We start from the raw sequence: 20489 nt of genomic DNA on the forward strand, positions 1-20489 counted from the left end.
TAGAAGGAAAAGGAGAAAGAGAAGAATCAGGAGAGGAGAAGAAGAGAGAAAGAAATCAAAACAGCTTGATGATTCTGCACAAACGCACGAGAGAGAGAACAGTCAGTGGTGCTGAATGTGTGGCCCTAGAAACAGGAACATCAGCATTATCTAAGAACTTGTTCAAAACGCAAAATCTTGGCCCTATTATTGACCAACTGAGTGAGAAAGTCTGGGGCCTGGGGGACACACTAATCTATCTTCTCACATGATCTCCAGAGGATTCTTTTAAGGGTAAGAATCACTGGTCTAACAATTGGGTTTGTCTAACACTCCCAGAGTCCATTTCTTTGGAAGAGACTCTCATCCTTTTAGACAGTGGCCTGAAAATCCTACATCCTGAAAATTTCTAAAATTTTCAATGTCCTTGGTACTTTTGGCCCCCAAGGAAGACCTCTGAGAGAGTAAGTGTTTTTGAGACATTTAGAAACTTTTTAACAACTCCCATTGTTCCCTTGCCTCCAGCGGGAATTGGGCAAGAATCAGCCCAGCTCTGCTTCCTGAGTGGAGCCCAGTCCAATAGCATCTCCCTGAGGATATGCCCTCTTTCCCTAGGGTCACCCCCGCTGTCACATATGATGTGTGGGCAGTGACCAGGGACCTGACACTGCAGGAAAAGGCTCTCCAAGACAATGTAAGACCTGAGGACTTTCTCCGGTTCTGGACTGAAGGAAGGTGAGAGACCAAGGTTTTCTCATCTGTAGATAAATCAGCTGCAAGAAGGACCCAGAATCACTTACTGGAACATGGAGAGAATATGTCAAATGACATAGACTTGATGGTAGTAAGTCTAAAGTATGAGGAGAGTCTCGGGAAGTTATTCAGGGGAACTGAGATGTTGAAAACAGATGCCTCAGGTTGCATGTGGAAAGCTCGGCTTTTAACAACCAAGCAGGGATGGAGGGTGCTGAGGGCTGAGCGTGAGGAAGCGCACCACACAATCCCCCACCTAGTTGCATAAAATCAGGTCACATACTTACTTATACATTAAGTTACCAAATAAGTTTTGAGCAATTGCTAGATCAGGGTTGCTGTTAGAGGTGCTGGAGCTAATTTGCTGAATTTACAATCTAGTTTAGAGGCACAAGAAAAGAACATGGAAGATGCTATAATGTAGGTATTTATAAAACATTATGGGAACCCAGAAAAAGAAGGGATTAATTCTGCATGGGAGAGATATGGGGAGGAATCACAAGAAGGTGATATCTGAGTCCTTCTAGGTTGAGAAGGTAGTAGAAGATATTTCAGGAAACAGAACTCATTACCAAGGCTACGGAAATAGCTGAGCATATGGCACATGTGAGAAGCTATGAATTTCTTGAATGGCATTCTGTTCCTGGGTAACAGGGGTATTGATTACAAAGGCAGATGAAGGCTACATTTCATAGCCTGTGTGACATGCCGATAGGGAGTTGCAGGCACTTCCGTAAGTATGTTTCAACTCTGTATAAATCCACAAAACCTGTGAGGCAGCTTCTAAGAGCTGGAGTTTTAAGCTGTGAGCTCTAGGCAGTCATTGAAAGATTATAATGGGAGAGAAACGTGATCAGACATGAGTTTAGAAAGGTCTCATTGACTGTCTTATAGAACCAGACTGCAGTGGAAGCAAATGGAAGCAGAAGGATGAGATTAAAATGACCTTTAATACATAATGGATCTCAATAGGCATGTGAGAGACAACAGGACTGAGACAGGGCAGGAGTGGGGAGGCCACCCACCCCTAACCTTGTGCCCCTCCATCTCTTTCCTTCCACCTTCTTCTCCACCTTTGACACCATTCCCTGCCCCCTCCGTTGCCCACCACCTCCCCATTTCCCCTTCCTTCACCTGCTCTGTTCCTCCCTCTCCTTTCTCTTCATCTCCTGCCTTGATTCCTTTGTCTATTTCCATTGCTCTTATTTCAACATCTTCCTTTGTCTTCTACCCTTGTATTCAGTAACATCTTCTAAACTTCTTATTCCTTTCAGAAGATCTCCTTGAGTCCCCATCATACTATATTCATCATCTAATTTTTAATGCATTCTTTTTTTAATGTTTATTTATTTATACATTTATTTATTATTTATTTATTATTTATTTATTATTTATTTATTATTATTATTATTATTTATTTATTTATTATTATTTATTTATTTATACATTTATTTATTTATACACACAGGCACCTGAGCGAGCAGGGAAGGGGCAGAGAGAGAGGGAGACAGAGAATCCCAAGCAGGCTCCAAACTATAAGTGTTTCTCACGATGGTGAGATCATGACTTGAGCCAAAATCAAGAGTCAGACACTTAACTGACTGAACCACCCAGGCACCCCAAGAGAGTCTCTCTCTCTCTCTCTCTCTCTCTCTCTCTCTCTCTCTGGACTCTTTCTTGTCTCAGCACACTCTCCATCACTTCCCTGGCCTCACTGGGTAAGGGGCTATACCCCATAGCTCCTCTCCCACCCACTAGTCCACACCACATGCTTTTGGAGTGTTGACTGTCCACCAAGATGGGCACTGTGGGGCAGAAATAAAGATCTGTGTTTCTGCCTCTGGGAGTTTTCAGTTAAATTACAGAGGAAAAACATAGACACGGGAACAGTCCATTAAAATGAGGATGGGTTAAATGTTGCATGAAAAATGATTGCTAGAAAAATGTATTGACACTGGCAGAAGGGAGGATGTATTTAGAGGAGGAAACTACCCAGAAAAGAGTGATTGCCAGAGTGATTTATTTCCAGCACTGTTCCAGGAACTTCATGTGTTATTTTATTTAATCCCCTAGACAATTCTATAAAGATGATGTTTTAATTCCTATATTGCAGATATGGAAACTGAGACCCGGAGAGATGAAGTAGCTTAATCAAGGTCAAATCTCAAGGAGGCAGAAGCCCTGAAATTTTACTGATGTTCTGTTGGACTCCACCTATCTCTCTACAATTGTATCACATGGAATCTTTGAAAGGCAGGTTGCATATGTCTCTGGATGTCTTTAAAGATATGTCACGAATGCATATGACAGCACCAACTTGTAAACTCTCCACAGACAAGCCAATTTCATCAGCACCTAGTGATATGGTCTACACATGAGGTTCCATCATCTGGAGCTGGACAACTCTGAGCCCTGAGCACTAAAAGTGACTTCATGCATGTATACCTATGGTTCATTTTCTTTAGGTGTATGGATGAGATGCCATGGAACCAGGGAATCTCACGTGGGTATCAGAATTTGTCTTCCTGGGGTTCTCACAGACTCGAGAGCTCCAGCTTTTCCTGTTTCTGGTGTTCCTGATTGTCTACACCACCACTGTCGTGGGAAACCTCCTCATCATGGTCACGGTGACCTCAGACACACGGCTCCACACACCCATGTACTTTCTGCTCCGAAATCTGGCTGTCTTAGACCTCTGTTTCTCCTCTGTCACTGCCCCAAAGATGCTGGTGGACTTCCTCTCTGAGAAGAAGACCATCTCCTACCAGGGCTGCATGGCCCAGATCTTCTTCTTCCACTTTCTGGGAGGCGCCATGGTCTTCTTCCTCTCAGTCATGGCCTATGACCGCCTTGTTGCCATCTCCCGACCCCTCCACTATGTGACCATCATGAACACACAGCTCTGTGTGGCACTAGTGGTGACAGCCTGGATGGTAGGTTTCGTCCATTCCATTGCCCAACTGGCTCTGATGCTCCCATTGCCCTTCTGTGGCCCCAACGTCCTGGATAACTTCTACTGTGATGTCCCACAAGTGCTGAGACTTGCCTGCACTGACACCACCCTCCTGGAGTTCCTCATGATCTCCAACAGTGGGCTGCTGGATGTCATCTGGTTCTTTCTCCTCCTGACCTCCTACTCATTCATCCTGGTGATGCTGAGGTCCCACTCTGGGCAGGCGAGGAGGAAGGCAGCTTCCACTTGCACCACCCACATTGTCGTGGTGTCTATGGTTTTCATTCCAAGCATTTACCTCTATGCCCGGCCCTTCACCCCCTTCTCCATGGACAAGGCTGTGTCCATCAGCCACACGGTCATGACCCCCATGCTCAACCCCATGATCTACACCCTGAGGAACCAGGAGGTGCAGGCAGCAGTGAAGAGACTAGGGAGGCGCCGGCTGGTTTGTAAAAGGGAGTGACAATGAGTGGGTCACTTCTCTCTGGCTTTGTTTTCCATTTGTAAAATGGAGGGAAAGCTACTGTGTCTGCTGGCTGTCTTCATAGCTTGTGCATATGTTGTGGAGGTCATCATAGAAGTGAGTGAGTTTTGAAACTAAGCAACTGACTCAGATTTTTGGGAAAAAGGGAAAAGTCCCCTTTGGTGGCTAAGGTTTGTGCCAGGTTTCTAAAACCCCTGCTCATTGAGAAGTGTTCTCATGACTCTGGAAAGCTACACCCTTCTTTCCCCCTTCTTGGGGGATCGTTTCCTCTTGTGATGAGGACATTTCCCCCAGCGAAGGCACTTCTAGTTTATGTGTTTTGACTTCTCTTCCCAGCACCCCTTTTGACCTGTGTCCAGAGTGTTAGAGAAAGCACAGACCTTGAAGACATAGCCTTAGCTTGGGAGCCCTTGACCCATATGTTACCAGACTGCTGACCTTGGATAAGCTACCTGGCCTCTCTTGAACTCATGGATTCCTCCTCACCAAACTGGCATAAAGCAATATCTGTCCCAATAATCTCACAGATTTGTTATAAGATCCAAAACGTGTATAAGAATATTTTATCAACCTTACATAGAACCTATGTGAGGGTTATTGTCATTGTTATGATTATTCCTAACATATATTTTTTCATGGGTTGAGCGGTGTTTTGGAAGTGTTTGGTGGCGATTCCTCAGTGTGGTGAGGGAGGCATGGAGAGGGTGGGAGCTGAACTTCAGAGGGCCATGCAGCATGCCCATGAATGAAACAGAGAACAGAGAGTAAGCATAAATTCAGGGGCATGTCTTCAAGGAAATATTCTTATTTTTATTTGTGATGGATGATTTAAACTCTTCTATGACAGTAAGATATATTCTCATAGGAACATTCTGGAAAGCCACACTCTCACACATTTCTGCCTTCTTGGTGGACAGTTTCCTATTATTATGACACCATTTCTCCATAAGAGCATTGTATTTTCTTTATTTTGACCCCTTTTTCCAATACTCTGTTTTGGTGTGAGTCTGGATTGGTGGAAATAGCACAAGACTTAGAGGTTAAGCTTTAAATGAAAATCTCTAACCCATAACTTACCAAACTGATGACCTGGGATGAACCACTTGACCTCTCTTGGCCTCATGACTTCTTCTTCAATAAATTTGCTTAAATTATTATCTGACCTCCAAACCTCCCAAATTTATTATAAGAATCAAATAAAAAATCATGTGAGAAAACATTGGGCAAACCATGTAAATATTTTTCTTCCAGTCTTTTTTTGATGATTGTATTTTATTTTCAAATTTGAAAATATCATGAATGTTCAGATTATTTCTGCATTACATTTTCAGTGTAGAATAATGATTGTTGCAAACAAAGGATTATGTGTAAAATACATGTAAGTTCTAGAACATTATAGCATTATGAGAGCTCCTAGAAAGACTACTTGATGTAAGAAATAGAAGTTACCAGTAACTTATACCTACCCACAGGGTCCTCTGCCTCACATTCACTCTCTCCTCCCCAGTGAAACTGTTTTCTTGAATTTTGCATTTGCCATCCTATTGCTTACAAAAACACTTCTATCACATTTTTACATAATCAGTAAATATACTGATTCTGTTTTGTTTTATTTTGAGCTTTCTGAAAATATCCTACTGGACATAATATTCTTGGATTTACTTCTTTTTCCACTCAACATTATATTTTTAAGCTTATTTGGTTTGTTTCCAGGTTTGTTTGTTTGTTTGTTTTGCTATTGAAAACAGTGCTATTTTGAATATTGCCTTATTTGTCTCCAATTGCCATGTTGAGGAGCTATGGGCTATACCTTGAAATAGAATTGCTGGGAGGGACGCCTGGGTGGCTCAGTCGGTTGAGCGTCCTGACTTTAGATTTTGGCTCAGGTCATGATCCCAGGGTTCTGGGATCAGGCCCTGTGTTGGGCCCTGAGTTGAGTGTGGAGCCTGCTTAGGATTCTTTCTCTTCCTCTGCCCCTCTCCTCTACTCTTGCTCTTTCTATAAAAGGAGAGTGAGAGAGAGTGAAAGAGAGAGAGAGAGAGAGAGAGAGAGAGAGAGAGAGAGAGATGGAAATGCTAGGTTTTAAGATCTTCAAAAATAAAACTTTACAAAACGGTGCCAAATTGTTTTCCAAAACTGTTGTACCAAATTACACGTCCATAAGCGGTGTCTAAGTGTTCCCACCAATTCACATCCTTCTAGCAGTTGATATTCTGAAACATCTTAATTTTTGCCAGTTTCATGGGTAAAAAATATTTTCTCTGTAGTCTGTAATCATTTGCATTTCTCTCCTCCCTAATGGTTCTTTCCATGTTTTTATTGCTTTCACTTTTCCTGTGAATGCCTTTCATTAATTTTTCTCTTAACTTTTTCTAGTGAATGTGGGAATTCTCACATAATTTGATTACTGATCAATTGTTGGTTATGTTATATACAATAACTTCTCCCAGTTTGTGATTTGTCTCTGTGGTGTTAATTTTAATGTAGTTGGATATATTAGTCTTTCATTTCAATATGAACTCATTGATCTCTAATTTAAAAAAAAATTGCTTCTTACCCAGAGGACAGAAAGATATTCTACATATTTCTTTTATCTTAACTTAAAAAATTTTTAACTTCTTGAAAAATCTGAGATTTATAGAAAAGTTGCAAGTGTAGTAGAAGGACTGTTTTTTCCTGAAAGCTTGAGGATCAGTAGCCGATCTGATGCTCACCATTCCTTAATACTTGAACATGCATTTTCTGCAAAGATGTTTTCCTATGATACTGCCACACATTCATCCACACTGTTGCAGTAACAATATGTTGCTAGAATCCAGTTTTCAGCCTCTATTCAAGTTTTGCCAAATATCACAGTAAAGTCATCTAGAAAGAGAAGCTGGATCCAAATCACATGTTGCATTTAGTTGTGTCTTTTTAGACATCTCGAATCTGGAAGAGCTTCTTGAATTTGGTTATCTTGGCACTTTCAAAGATTACAGGCCAGTGATTCTGTAGAATGTCCTTTAATTTGGATTTGGCTGATATTTCGGGTGATTAGCTTCAGGTGATGCATTTTGGTCACTCTTTCAAGGACATCCCAGAAGCCATGCTGTGTGTTCTTATTGCATGTTATGAGGTGCGATTGATGTTGCTTTGTCTCATTACTAATGCCCTATCACTTCGATTACTTGACTGAGGAGGTGTTTGTTAGGATTCTCATCTTTGTTATCATTTTTCTCTTGAAAAATAGTAAATATTTTGTGAGGAGGTACTTTGAGACTATGTCAATATCTGGTTCTTTATCAAACTTGCAGTTTATTCTTTTGTTTATTTCTATCTGTGTGGACTTGTATTTTCCTTTTTTTTAATCAATTGAGTTATAATCTGTTACTAATTTGTCCCAGAGTTGGCCAGTTGGAGTCTCTTCAAGGTGCTTTTTCAAGCACATCCTTACTTTCTGGCACAGTGTCATGAACATGCTTATCTTATATTTTCCTGTTCTGGCTCTGGAATCAAGTATTTCTCTAAACAGTCCTGCCAAAAGCAATTTTGGTGAAGAATGGTGTTTACGGGTCACTATCTGGGTGCTTGGAGTGCTCACTGATTTAGCCAGGGTCATGAAGATTTACTCTAGTTTTCTAAGAGTTTTATAACTTTAGCTCTTATATTTAGGTCTTTTTTGAATTATTTTTTTAAGTTTATTCATTTATTTTTGAGAGAGAGGGAGCACGAGCATGAGCCAGAAAGGGGCAGAGAGAGAGGGAGAGAGAGAATCCCAAGCAGTCTCCACACTGTCAGCATGGAGCTGATGCAGGGCTTGAACTCACGAACTGTGAGATTATGACCTGAGCTGAATCAAGAGTCAGACGCTTAACCTACTGAGCCACCCAGGCGCCCCTCGAGTTAATTTTTGTATATGGTATAAGGTAGCAATCCAACTTTATTCTTTTTTGTGTAGATATCCACTTGTCCTCGTGCCATTCATTGAAGAGACTATTTTCCCCCATTGAAGAGTTCTTTGAAAATCAATTGACTATAAATGTATGAATTTATTCCTGGACTCTCAATTCTATTCTTTGGTATATACATCTTGTCAATGTTTCTTTGGAGGGATGAGTCCTGGGAGTTCCCCACTCTGCCACCACTCTATCCTTAATTTATTAACTTATTTAATTTATCTCCCTCTATACAACTCACTGACCATACCAGATCCATTTCCTTACTGCACTTGGGCTTTGGTATCACACTGCAGGCCAGCCCCCCAACTCAGCCAGCTTCTTACACTACTCATGCTCCAAAAATCTCACCTCATAATGTCCCCCATGTGGACATCCTCCTCGCCCTGCTTGGTCTCCAAGTCCTGGTGTCAGGCTGAACCCCTGCATGAACACGCACCTCATCCCTTTGAAGCTTTGATTCCTTGCACTGAGTGATGTTCTCCTCACCTTGCTTTAACACCCACAATGGGCAGGTCCCAGGAGGGGACACCCAGGCTCTGACAGCCCATACTGGGTCACATCCTATGGACACCCCATTCGAAATATGTTTTCATTCTACATTCAGAAAGGATTTTCTCAACTCTATTTTCAAATTCTGCTATTACAGTTTTAATTCCTGTCAACACATTTTAATTTCCAAGAACTCTTCTTTGTTCTGTGACTTTTGTCCATGCCATCCTGTTCTTATGTTATGGCTACTCTACCTTCTTGCTTCTCTCAAAGGATGCTAATTATATAAACTGGAGATTAAAAAAAGTTTTCTTCTGCTTCCCAGGCCATTTCTTTTTTCTTCTCATTTATTTTTCTATTTATTTTGTGTTTGCCCTTTCTGTTGGTGGTCTTCCTTAAACTCCTGGTGATCTTCGATTATCTGCATTTAAGAGTAAGGCAATACAATGCTAATTGGTACCTCTATGTATACTGTAGATTTCACTTCAGGGGTTCAGGTAGAACCCCTGAAGAACCCCCAAGTGACAACACATAAAGGTCTATTTTTCCAGAGCTTTTTCTCCAAAGGAAAAAAAAATCTTGATTTTCTGTCTTTGGCTTAGATGCGAGAATTTTGCACTGGGGTGATGAGCCTCAGTACCTCTTAGTATAGAAAGATTCCTACCTGACATCCCTCTCTCAAGTACATTACTCACATCTGAGTTTGTGACCTCTGCTATTATGAATTTTCTTGGGTAAGAGAGACTTTGCATCATTGTCAAGATCCTTTTGCCTCTGGCCCATTATGTTCATTCCTGTTCCTAGGTGCTTTATATGAATATAGCATTGCTCTTGGGTGCCTACCCAACAGTCATCCCCAGCCACTTCTCCCTTGCTTGTCCCTCTCATAGGTGTTCACTTTGCCAGAACACTTTAAAGCTAGGAGCGCTCACATGTTCATGTGATCCAGGAATGACAAATACTACAAAAAGTGTGTTTGCCAGAGAGCTTTTGGGAAAGATTTTTCCTCTATGATTAAAGGCCAGAGATGTAGGAGGAAAAATAAACTGTCCCACACCCCTTTGCTTCCCTCTAGCCTTTGAATGAGAGTGTGTGAGGACACACATGATTATTGAAGCCATGGAGTCCATCTTGGCTCATGAGGGAAAGGCCAAGAGCATCACAGAGTCACTCAGGTGGTGTCTTGATATCATTGGGCCATGGTCCCACCTGGCTCATTGGCTTTGACTCCCTGATTTTTCTGAATCACCTTTTTCTCTCCTCCTTTTCTTTTGTTTTTGTTTTTTTAAATTTTTTTAATTAAAAAAATTTTTTTAATGTTTATTTATGTTTGAGGGAGAGACAGAGTGCAGTGGGAGAGGGTCAGAGAAAGAGGGAGACACAGAATCCAAAGCAGGCTCCAGGCTCTGAGCTGTCAGCACAGAGACCGATGCGGGGCTTGAACTCACCAACCACAAGATCATGAGATGAGCCAAAGTCACCCAGATGCCCCCTCCTCCTTTTTTTCATATCTCCCATCTCCTTTCCTTTATCCTCTCTTCTCTTCACTCTCCTCACATCTTTAAGGGTTTTGAAGCTGGGATGGGATGAGTCGAGGACGCAGGCAAAGTTACAGGCCCTTACTGCCCTCGTTAAGTCTTTGCTGAAACAAGATGGGGTGTGAAGAAATGGAGGAACAGCTCCCCCATGTCTGTTCCATCCACCCTCTCATCTCCTTCCCCCTGTGGCTGTGGAGGCCTTCATCTATAGGTCACTCTCCTGCATCATGCTCTCCACTGGCTTCTCATGTCCTGTTAGATAAATCTAAATTCATTAACCTGGTTCTTCCAAGCTCTCCAGAGTCTGATCCCTGCCTCCTCTCCTCCCTCATCCCCCACCACTTGCCCTGTGCTCTGGCCTTGCTGAGGTGCTCGGGGTTCCTGGAGTAGATGCTGTGCCATTTCGTCTCTGGGCCTCTGTTCTTCCTGCCAGAAACACACTTCTGCCTACATGCATGAACCATCCCTTTGTTCAAATGTCCCCTCCCCTGGGAAGCTTTCCCTTCTCTTCCAGGCATGGCTAGGTGCTCAGTCCTTTAACCTTTGAGTCCTTCCCTGATAGAGCTGTTTTCTCCTTGATGTGAGTGCATTTATGTGTTTCTGAGTCTGTTTTCCCCACCTGACTGTGAGTTCATTGAAAGCAAACTGTATGCCTTATATTTGTGTCCCCAGCACTGGGCAGAGAGGTGGACCCAGACATGCTCTCTGTGCTCTCCTGCTCTTCAAGGATAACTTCCACTTGTGCTAACAAACATTTACCGAATTTTCAAAATAGGCCAGCTACAAAACTCCAAAGCGATAAGCCACAGTGTAATCAATTTTAAAACAGATAAATCATCCATAATCTCACACGGAGGAATCAACTTTGGGGTTGACATGTGGTTTAGGAGACATTTTACAGACATTTATGTGCCTTGAGAGGAGAAATATATAAACTAGAACATACATGGGCTTTCTCACTGAGAGGTAAATCAGAATCATAAGGATTTAATCTAGGTAATTTAATTAGTTACTGTGAATTATCTTATAGTTAGTGACATCTGATAGTGAGATTGATAAAGGCTATTCCCTTTTCCAGCATTAACACAGGCTATTTTTACAAGCAGCTGGATTTTAAAATGGAGTATAGCTCTAAATTTTGGGAAGAATTAGCTTTTTAAGTTTATAGCTTTTGTATGTTGGAAGAAACCAAAGCTTTGCATAGTGTTTCTATATGCTAGAGGGACTTCATTTTATTAAGTATAAATATTTGTACTGAAAGAACTCAGACCAACTTGGAAACTTCATGTGGAACAGAGAGATTCTATCTAAGAAATCAAAGTTTCCATAGTGCACCAAATTTAGGAAGCCAGGCAATTCCAATTCTGACCAGTTCATCATAATAAGAAAATATATGCACTTCCTGTACTAGTCCTTGTATGAAAGGAAAGATCTTACTGAGTAATAAAGAGTACTAGAATTTTATAGAAGGCCCAATAGAATTGGATATGGATGGGGAATCAACTTTGTGGTCTGGTTGGCAAAAAGAACCCCACAAAGTTTACAGGGTTTCAGTTTCCAAGGTGGTATACAAACATTTTTCCACCTATGAATTGCCCAAGTTAAGATCAATTAAAATTATTTTTAAGATAAATATCAAATAAAATTTTTTTTTAATATATCAAACTGGTCGTGTTGGTGATGCTGTGAGGGAGAACTGTCCACGTGCTGACAAACCTGAGGTAAGTCGTTCTCAGACTGCGGCCCCAGAGAAGCAGCATCGGAATCATCTGAAAGCTTGTCAGAAATGCCAGTTCTCAGGCGCCCACAAGACCTACTCAATCAGACACTGTGCGGCCTGAGTTTCAGTGCACCCTGCAGGTGATTCTAATGCATGCTCGAGTGTGTGAACCACTGCTCTATGAAATGGGTCCTTCCAAAAGTCTCAGACATGTTAATTCTTTTGCAGAGACTCTGTCCTCCTAATTCTATATTTCATGAATCTCTACAATTTTCAATGCCTTTGGTAGGGTTTTTGTTTTTGTTTTTGTTTTTGTTTTTGTTTTGCCCTCAAGGCAGACCTCTCAACTAGTGTTTTTGAGAGACTTAGCAACTTTTTAACAACTCCCATTGCTCCCTTGTCCCCAGTGGGAATCATTCCAGCTCTACTTCCTGAGCCCAACAGTTTCTCCCTGAGATTATGCCCTCTTCCCCAGGGTCACACCCATGAGGGTGCATGGGGGTATGGGCTGGCACCAGGAAGCTGCAAAGGGACATGGAAAGAACCCCCCCAGAAAGATGTAAAACCTGAACTCTCGTCTCCCATTCTGGGCTGAGGAAAGGTGAGAGACTGAGGGTTTCCTCACCTACCAATAGGTCAGCAGTAGTTGGGTTCTTGAAAATACCTGCTAGAGGGTGGGCAGAATAAACAGGTGACATAGACTTGATGGTAGCTAAGTCTAAAGCATGAGGAGAGCCTCAGGAAGTAATTCAGGGGGAATGTACTGTTAAAACAGTGGCTTCGGGTTGCATGTAAAACCTAGTCAATTTAGCAACCGGGCGTAGAGGGGGCCTTAGGAGGTACAGGCAGGGGATAAGTAAAATCACTCAAAACTTCTCCACATAATCAGTTGCCTACTTGAGACATTAATTTGACAACATTTATTGAGCATGTGCCATATCAGAGTTGTTTTTCCAAGTTCTAGGGTTACTGAGATATTGAAATTATAATATACTTGGTTGACAGAAGATGGAACAAGTGAGTGATGATAAACCTATAACCGAGGTATTTTAAAAAATATTATAAGAAGCTGAGAAATAGTAATTCTGCAGGAGAGAGTTGGTGAAATAAGTGGCAGAGAAGGTGATGTCTGAGTGGGTAGTTTCTAAGGCTGAGAAGGTGGGGAACAGGATTCTAGGAAACAAACATGGAAATAAGCAAATATGTGGCATGTTTGAGAAACTACAATCCATTAGAGACAGTGGCTCATCAGATGCAGAGATACTGATTAGGAAGGCAGAAGGAGGCTTCATTTCGACAGCTCGTATGACATGCTGAGTGGATGGTGTGTGCGCATATGCAGGTATGTATTTCCCCTCTGACATGATCTACAAAAAGTATTCAATGTGGCTCCTAAGGAATGCTAGTGAGCGGTACTGTGCGGAAGGTGGACTTGAGGGAAAGCAAATGGATGTGAGCAATTCAAAGAGAAAGCTCTCTAATAGATACTGGATTGCACAGGCAGGTGAGAGAGGATGGGAGACTGAGGCCCCCCTAACCCTGTTTCCGTTGACCTCTCCACCTCCGTCACCTTCTCCAGCTTTGGCCCCGTTCCCTCCCCGGCCCACTGACTTCCTATTTCCCCTTCCTTCACCTGCTCTGTTCCTCCCTTGCCCCTCCTCTTCATCTACCCTTAATTCTTCATCGATTTCCATTTCTTTTCCTGTAATATTTTCCTTTCTCCTCTACCTCTGGATTCAGTACCCTCTTCTGAAATTGCTGTCCTTTCAGAAGAGCGGAGTCTTCTTCAAACAATATATTCGTCACCTATTACTTAATGTCATGATGAAAGTCCCTTATCCCTCTGCCTCTTGTGTCCACATATGTTCTGGGGAGCCTCACCAAGTAAGGGAACACCTATGCTAGAGGGTGGGGGAGACCAGATATCCCAGGTGTTCAATCATGTCTCCATGGGCTCCTCCATGGGCTCCTCCATGGGCTCCTCTGCACGAACCTGCATACCCTACTCACCCACCCAGCGGGCAACATCTGGCACTTATTAAGTACCGACTGTGAGCGTGGATGGGGACTGAGGGACACAAATATATTGTGAAATTGAGACCATCTGTCTGTAAGATGACATGGTTGAATTGTGGAGGAAAAACAGACAATATAAAAAGTTCATTAACATGATGATGTGGTCAATATTGTGTGAAAAGTGACTAAAGGAAAGTGTCTTTGGGAAGAAGGAAGGGTGTCTTTAGAGGAGGAGGCTACACAGAGAGTGATTACCATTTATTTCCAGGCACTATTCTAGAAACTTTGTATGTATCATTCTACTTCAGCCATCTGAAGAGGCCATAAAGTATTTTTATTCCTAACTTTCAGATAATGAGATAGACCCAGAGAGATTAAGTAAACTTAATCAAAGTCAAATCTTAAGGAAATGGAAGACTTGATATTTGACTGATGTTCTGTTGGACTCCAACTGTCTCCCTACCACTGTCTTTGAAAGGCAGGTTGATATGTCTCTGGATGGCGTTAAGATATCCTATGAATGTATATTACAGCACCAACCTGTAAACTCTCTAGAGATAAGCCCATTTCATCAGCACCTAGTGATATGGGCTACACATACGATGCCCATCATATAGACCTGGACAACTCAGTTCTGAGCTCCAGAGCACTAAATAGACAAGTGGTAACTTCATGCATCCTGTGGTTCCTGTGGTTCCTGTGGTTCCTTTTCTTTAGGTGTATGGAGAAAATTGCCATGGAACAAGGGAACCTCACGTGGGTATCAGAATTTGTCTTCCTGGGACTCTCACAGACTCGAGAGCTCCAGCTTTTCCTGTTTCTGGTGTTCCTGTTTGTCTATACCACCACTGTCATGGGAAACCTCCTCATCATGGTCACGGTGACCTCAGACACACGGCTCCACACACCCATGTACTTTCTGCTCCGAAATCTGGCTGTCTTAGACCTCTGTTTCTCCTCTGTCACTGCCCCAAAGATGCTGGTGGACTTCCTCTCTGAGAAGAAGACCATCTCCTACCAGGGCTGCATGGCCCAGATCTTCTTCTTCCACTTTCTGGGAGGTGCCATGGTCTTCTTCCTCTCAGTCATGGCCTATGACCGCCTTGTTGCCATCTCCCGACCCCTCCACTATGTGACCATCATGAACACACAGCTCTGTGTGGGACTTGTGGTGGCTAGCTGGATAGGAGGATTCGTCCATTCCATTGCCCAACTGGCTCTGATGCTCCCATTGCCCTTCTGTGGCCCCAACGTCCTGGATAACTTCTACTGTGATGTCCCACAAGTGCTGAGACTTGCCTGCACTGACACCACCCTCCTGGAGTTCCTCATGATCTCCAACAGTGGGCTGCTGGATGTCATCTGGTTCTTTCTCCTCCTGACCTCCTACTCATTCATCCTGGTGATGCTGAGGTCCCACTCTGGGCAGGCGAGGAGGAAGGCAGCTTCCACTTGCACCACCCACATTGTCGTGGTGTCTATGGTTTTCATTCCAAGCATTTACCTCTATGCCCGGCCCTTCACCCCCTTCTCCATGGACAAGGCTGTGTCCATCAGCCACACGGTCATGACCCCCATGCTCAACCCCATGATCTACACCCTGAGGAACCAGGAGGTGCAGGCAGCAGTGAAGAGACTAGGGAGGCGCCGGCTGGTTTGTAAAAGGGAGTGACAATGAGTGGGTCACTTCTCTCTGGCTTTGTTTTCCATTTGTAAAATGGAGGGAAAGCTACTGTGTCTGCTGGCTGTCTTCATAGCTTGTGCATATGTTGTGGAGGTCATCATAGAAGTGAGTGAGTTTTGAAACTAAGCAACTGACTCAGATTTTTGGGAAAAAGGGAAAAGTCCCCTTTGGTGGCTAAGGTTTGTGCCAGGTTTCTAAAACCCCTGCTCATTGAGAAGTGTTCTCATGACTCTGGAAAGCTACACCCTTCTTTCCCCCTTCTTGGGGGATCGTTTCCTCTTGTGATGAGGACATTTCCCCCAGCGAAGGCACTTCTAGTTTATGTGTTTTGACTTCTCTTCCCAGCACCCCTTTTGACCTGTGTCCAGAGTGTTAGAGAAAGCACAGACCTTGAAGACATAGCCTTAGCTTGGGAGCCCTTGACCCATATGTTACCAGACTGCTGACCTTGGATAAGCTACCTGGCCTCTCTTGAACTCATGGATTCCTCCTCACCAAACTGGCATAAAGCAATATCTGTCCCAATAATCTCACAGATTTGTTATAAGATCCAAAACGTGTATAAGAATATTTTATCAACCTTACATAGAACCTATGTGAGGGTTATTGTCATTGTTATGATTATTCCTAACATATATTTTTTCATGGGTTGAGCGGTGTTTTGGAAGTGTTTGGTGGCGATTCCTCAGTGTGGTGAGGGAGGCATGGAGAGGGTGGGAGCTGAACTCCAGAGGGCCATGCAACATGCTCACGAGTGAGTATAAATACAGGGGCGTGTCTGCACGACTCTGACTACCATCAGAGCCTGCCATCTACCCATTAAACCCCATTTTCAGACTCAACACTTCTTGCAAACAGGAATGGGAAGATCCATTCATTTGTTCATTCATTCATTTTTGTAAAGATACATTTGGGGCCTGCTGCAGTACTTTATGCATAGACAGTGCTCTGTAACAGTTTGCTGGCTCTCTGTTTCTCTTTATCCCCATCCCTTTTTCCTTCTCTACCTCCCTGCATTGATTTCTGCCAGTTCAGTCTTTACATCCATCTGGGCTTTCCCTCCATCCCCAGTTCACTGGTGTTCCTTGCTTCCTCTCTTCCTAAACCTCATTGCCATGCACCCATCATATCTTTCCTTCACTATCACACTGGGGCTTTGGGATCAGGTTGTTAGACAGAGTTGAAGAGAAGAAATAGGTTATGGTTAGAGTTGCAAGGGGTTGCAACCCCGACAACTTTCAATAAAAAGAGGAGGTTTAAAGTTCTCTCTGAAGTTGCATATTGTGGGTATAAGAAGCTGTCAGGACTGACACAGCTGGTCTCTCCTCTTTTCCCTCCCTCCCTCCTAATGCAGTCACCTTATATATGGCTCAGATGGGAGCCTCAGCCTGAAAACCTGACTTTCCCATTCTGCTTTCTGCAATCAACTAGCTCAGTGTCTCAGGTTCCAATTCCAAAACCCTATGAAAATAATTTGATTGGCTGAGGTTGGGCCACATGTCCCATATGGCTGAGGGGATGTGAATATCATGTGACAGAAGCATGACCATCAAGGTCCGTCCCTTCAGCGAGAATTGTGGGTGAAGGTTGTTCCCAGAGAAAGGGCATGTGGGTAGACAGACTCCCCCATAGATATATCTGCCATGAAAGGCACAAGGAGGATACCCTTTAAATGACACCATCCAAGGAACTTGTAATTAGTTATGTCTAGACATTCATGTGTTTATTCATCCATTAAATAAGTATTCATTGCTTTCCAATTTAGTTTTTCTGTTCTACTTGTCCTTTTTACCCCAGGTTCTTAGGGAAACTGTCTTTGTCTTGGCTGAACTGAGGGGAGAGAGGGCAGCGTCCTGGGGAAGCAGGACATTCTCAGAGGACACATGTGGCAGCAGCAGTGGCTGATCCAGGAGAAGCCATCAGCAGTCGCTGGGGGAGCTGGGATGCAGAGAGAACTGAAAGCAGGAGAGGAAGCAGCTGAGGCACCAAAGACTATGGTGCCTGCCTGGACGGCCATGTACAGGCATATCTCCTGCATCTCATGGATGCAGGGACATACCAAGGAAAGGGCAGAGGGTGCCTGTGCAGGCCATAGAGGGATCTTTTTCTGTGGAGAATTTAAAACAATAATAAAACTGACTAAAGGTGCTTCAAAAAGTACCATGCCTGGGCAACTCTAAACAATGTTGGAGCTAAAATTCTCCCTGCCAAGTGGGTTATTCCTACCACCCTGCCTTTCATAAACCTGGTGTGTGTGTGTGTGTGTGTGTGTGTGTGTGTGTGTGTGATATACAGGCAGGACTCTGGGAAAGTGGGAGAAATAATTAGAACTAGAGAAGGGAGAAGACCAGAGACCTTATGAAGGAGGAGAGTGTATGCAGTGGAAAGAGAGAACTTCATGCTTTCTCTGATTCTGTACTGATGTCAATAAAACAGCAAGGTTATGGGGAGACCACTGAGGTGCAGGCCAAGGGGGAAAGACGAGTTTGAGCTGTAGCCCTGTCTCCCATGACAGGGAATCTGCCCAGGGAGCCCCTTGCAGCCCCCCTCAAGAACATGAAAATGGGGCCCACAGGCCCTTGGGCTTGCCCCATGCTGTGAATTGACAAAGAAGCTACAAAAACCAGGACACCTACTGCTTTGCAGTGAGAGCTGTCATAAGAAAAAGACACATCATTTGCTCCTTTCATCCTCCCCACAGGAGGTGCTGGAAAGAGGAAGGAAGACTGTGAAGGGACAGATGAGTAATAAATGGACACATAAATAATTTCAGGAACAAAACCTATGAAGGAAAGGCATGGAGCAATGTGTCTGGTAGGGTGGGCAGTATATAGTAAGATGTGGTGGGGGAAGGTATCTCTGAGGAGGGGATATTTGAACAAAGATCTGGATAATGAGGAGTCAGTCAGTTCAAGATCTGGGTGATGGGCAAGCATTCCAGATAGAATGAAATAGCAAGGTCCTGAGGTAAGAATGAACTTGGTGGCCAAAGGAAGAAGAAAAGAGACTATAATAGGAATGTGGTGAATAAAGAGGATCTTGGTAGGAGGTGAGCTCTAAGATGTTGTATTAATTATCTACTACTGCATAACAATCCCAAACCTAGCAGCTTACAAGTAGTCATATGTTATCTCTCATGAGATCCATGGGCCAGGAGTTCTAGCAGGGCACAGCACAGACATCCTATCTCTGCTTCTTGGGCTTCGGCTGGAAGACTCAAAGGTGAGGGGTGGAATCACTTGACTTTCATTCACCCGACATGTCTGGCTATTGATGTTGGTATCAGCTGAGTACCTAGGTGGGGCAGTGGACTGGTCTCTCCGTGTGGCCTGGGCTCTCTCACAACCTGGTAGCTGGGTTCCAAGGACATATGTCCTGGGGGAGAGAGACAGGTGGAAGCTCACGTGGCTAGTCTCAAAAGTCAATGAGCATCACTTCTACCACATTCTGTTAGACGAAGTGAGCCACCAAGTATAGCCCCCATTCAAAGGGGGGACTTAAACTCTATCTTTTGAATGAGGAGGGTCAAAGAATTTGTGGATATATTCTTTTTTTTTAAGTGTTTTGTTGTTTTTATTTTTTTTTCAATATATGAAATTTATTGTCAAATTGGTTTCCATACAACACCCAGTGCTCATCCCAAAAGGTGCCCTCCTCAATACCCATCACCCACCCTCCCCTCCCTCCCACCCCCCCCCCCCCCATCAACCCTCAGTTTGTTCTCAGTTTTTAAGAGTCTCTTACGCTTTGGCTCTCTCCCACTCTAACCTCTTTTTTTTTTTTTCCTTCCCCTCCCCCATGGGTTTCTGTTAAGTTTCTCAGGATCCACATAAGAGTGAAACCATATGGTATCTGTCTTTCTCTGTATGGCTTGTTTCACTTAGCATCACACTCTCCAGTTCCATCCACGTTGCTACAAAGGGCCATATTTCATTTTTCTCATTGCCACGGAGTACTCCATTGTGTATATAAACCACAATTTCTTTATTCATTCATCACTTGATGGACATTTAGCCTCTTTCCACAATTTGGCTATTGTTGAGAGTGCTGCCATAAACATTGGGGTACAAGTGCCCCTATGCATCAGCACTCCTGTATCCCTTGGGTAAATTCCTAGCAGTGCTATTGCTGGGTCATAGGGTAGGTCTATTTTTAATTTTCTGAGGAACCTCCACACTGTTTTCCAGAGTGGCTGCACCAATTTGCATTCCCACCAACAGTGCAAGAGGTTTCCCGTTTCTCCACATGTGGATATATTCTTAAGTTACTATTGATGTGTAGATAAGAGCCAGATGATGAGAGAGTTTGAATTTTATTCTGAGTGCAGTGAATCTTTGGAAGGTTTGGATGGGAGGCGGGGTGGTAGCATGACTTAATTTATATTTTAAAAAGGTCATGTTGGCTGCTGGACAGAGGATGAGTTATAGAGGTCAGACCTGGTAGAGGGTGGTGAAAATTTGACTTGGAGAAAAGAGAGCTGGATTCAAGTTCAAGTTCCTGCACTAAGTATCTGTTACCTTGGGCAAGTCTCCCAACACAAGGATATAGGAGTACCCTTTTGCATTTATATGAGGATGTACCTCGGGCTTCTCCCTCAAACCTGCAGGGGCCAATGTTTGTTTCATGTCTCTCCCCTGTTCGATGCCTGTTTTTGCTCACCACCCTAACCCCAGTGCCTAGCACAGGACCTAGAATGTGAAGGCTCTCCACAAATATTTGTTCAAAGAATAAATGAACATATAATATTGTAAATATTGTTCCTTAACAGCAGACCTCTCTGACCTTCTGGTCCTGGAGAGTATCCACCAACGCCATAGGCCTTCAGTGATAAGGCTGTGGTGAGGAGGAGCATTGAGGGAGCATCTGGCTGCATCTCTTCTGGAATGATCCTGTGCCCATTGTATTCAGAATGCCCATTGCATTCAGAAC

General features: G+C 43.4%; 2 protein-coding genes across 2 annotated transcripts; both read left to right on the forward strand.

Moving 5' to 3' along the window:
• The first annotated feature begins 578 nt into the window (after positions 1–578).
• Positions 579–8183, forward strand: LOC131497201 (olfactory receptor 4D2-like). Its single transcript, XM_058703271.1, has 2 exons — positions 579–714; positions 2846–8183. The coding sequence occupies exon 2, from the start codon at positions 3216–3218 to the stop codon at positions 4149–4151; it is 936 nt and encodes a 311-aa protein (XP_058559254.1). The 5' UTR covers positions 579–714; positions 2846–3215; the 3' UTR covers positions 4152–8183.
• A 6414-nt stretch (positions 8184–14597) lies between these two features.
• On the forward strand, positions 14598–16274 carry LOC131497200 (olfactory receptor 4D2). The gene has a single exon (XM_058703270.1). The coding sequence runs from the start codon at positions 14598–14600 to the stop codon at positions 15546–15548; it is 951 nt and encodes a 316-aa protein (XP_058559253.1). The 3' UTR covers positions 15549–16274.
• Positions 16275–20489: the final 4215 nt, after the last annotated feature.

This window comes from Neofelis nebulosa, chromosome 16, assembly GCF_028018385.1.
Source record: "Neofelis nebulosa isolate mNeoNeb1 chromosome 16, mNeoNeb1.pri, whole genome shotgun sequence".
Lineage (NCBI taxonomy): Eukaryota > Metazoa > Chordata > Mammalia > Carnivora > Felidae > Neofelis > Neofelis nebulosa.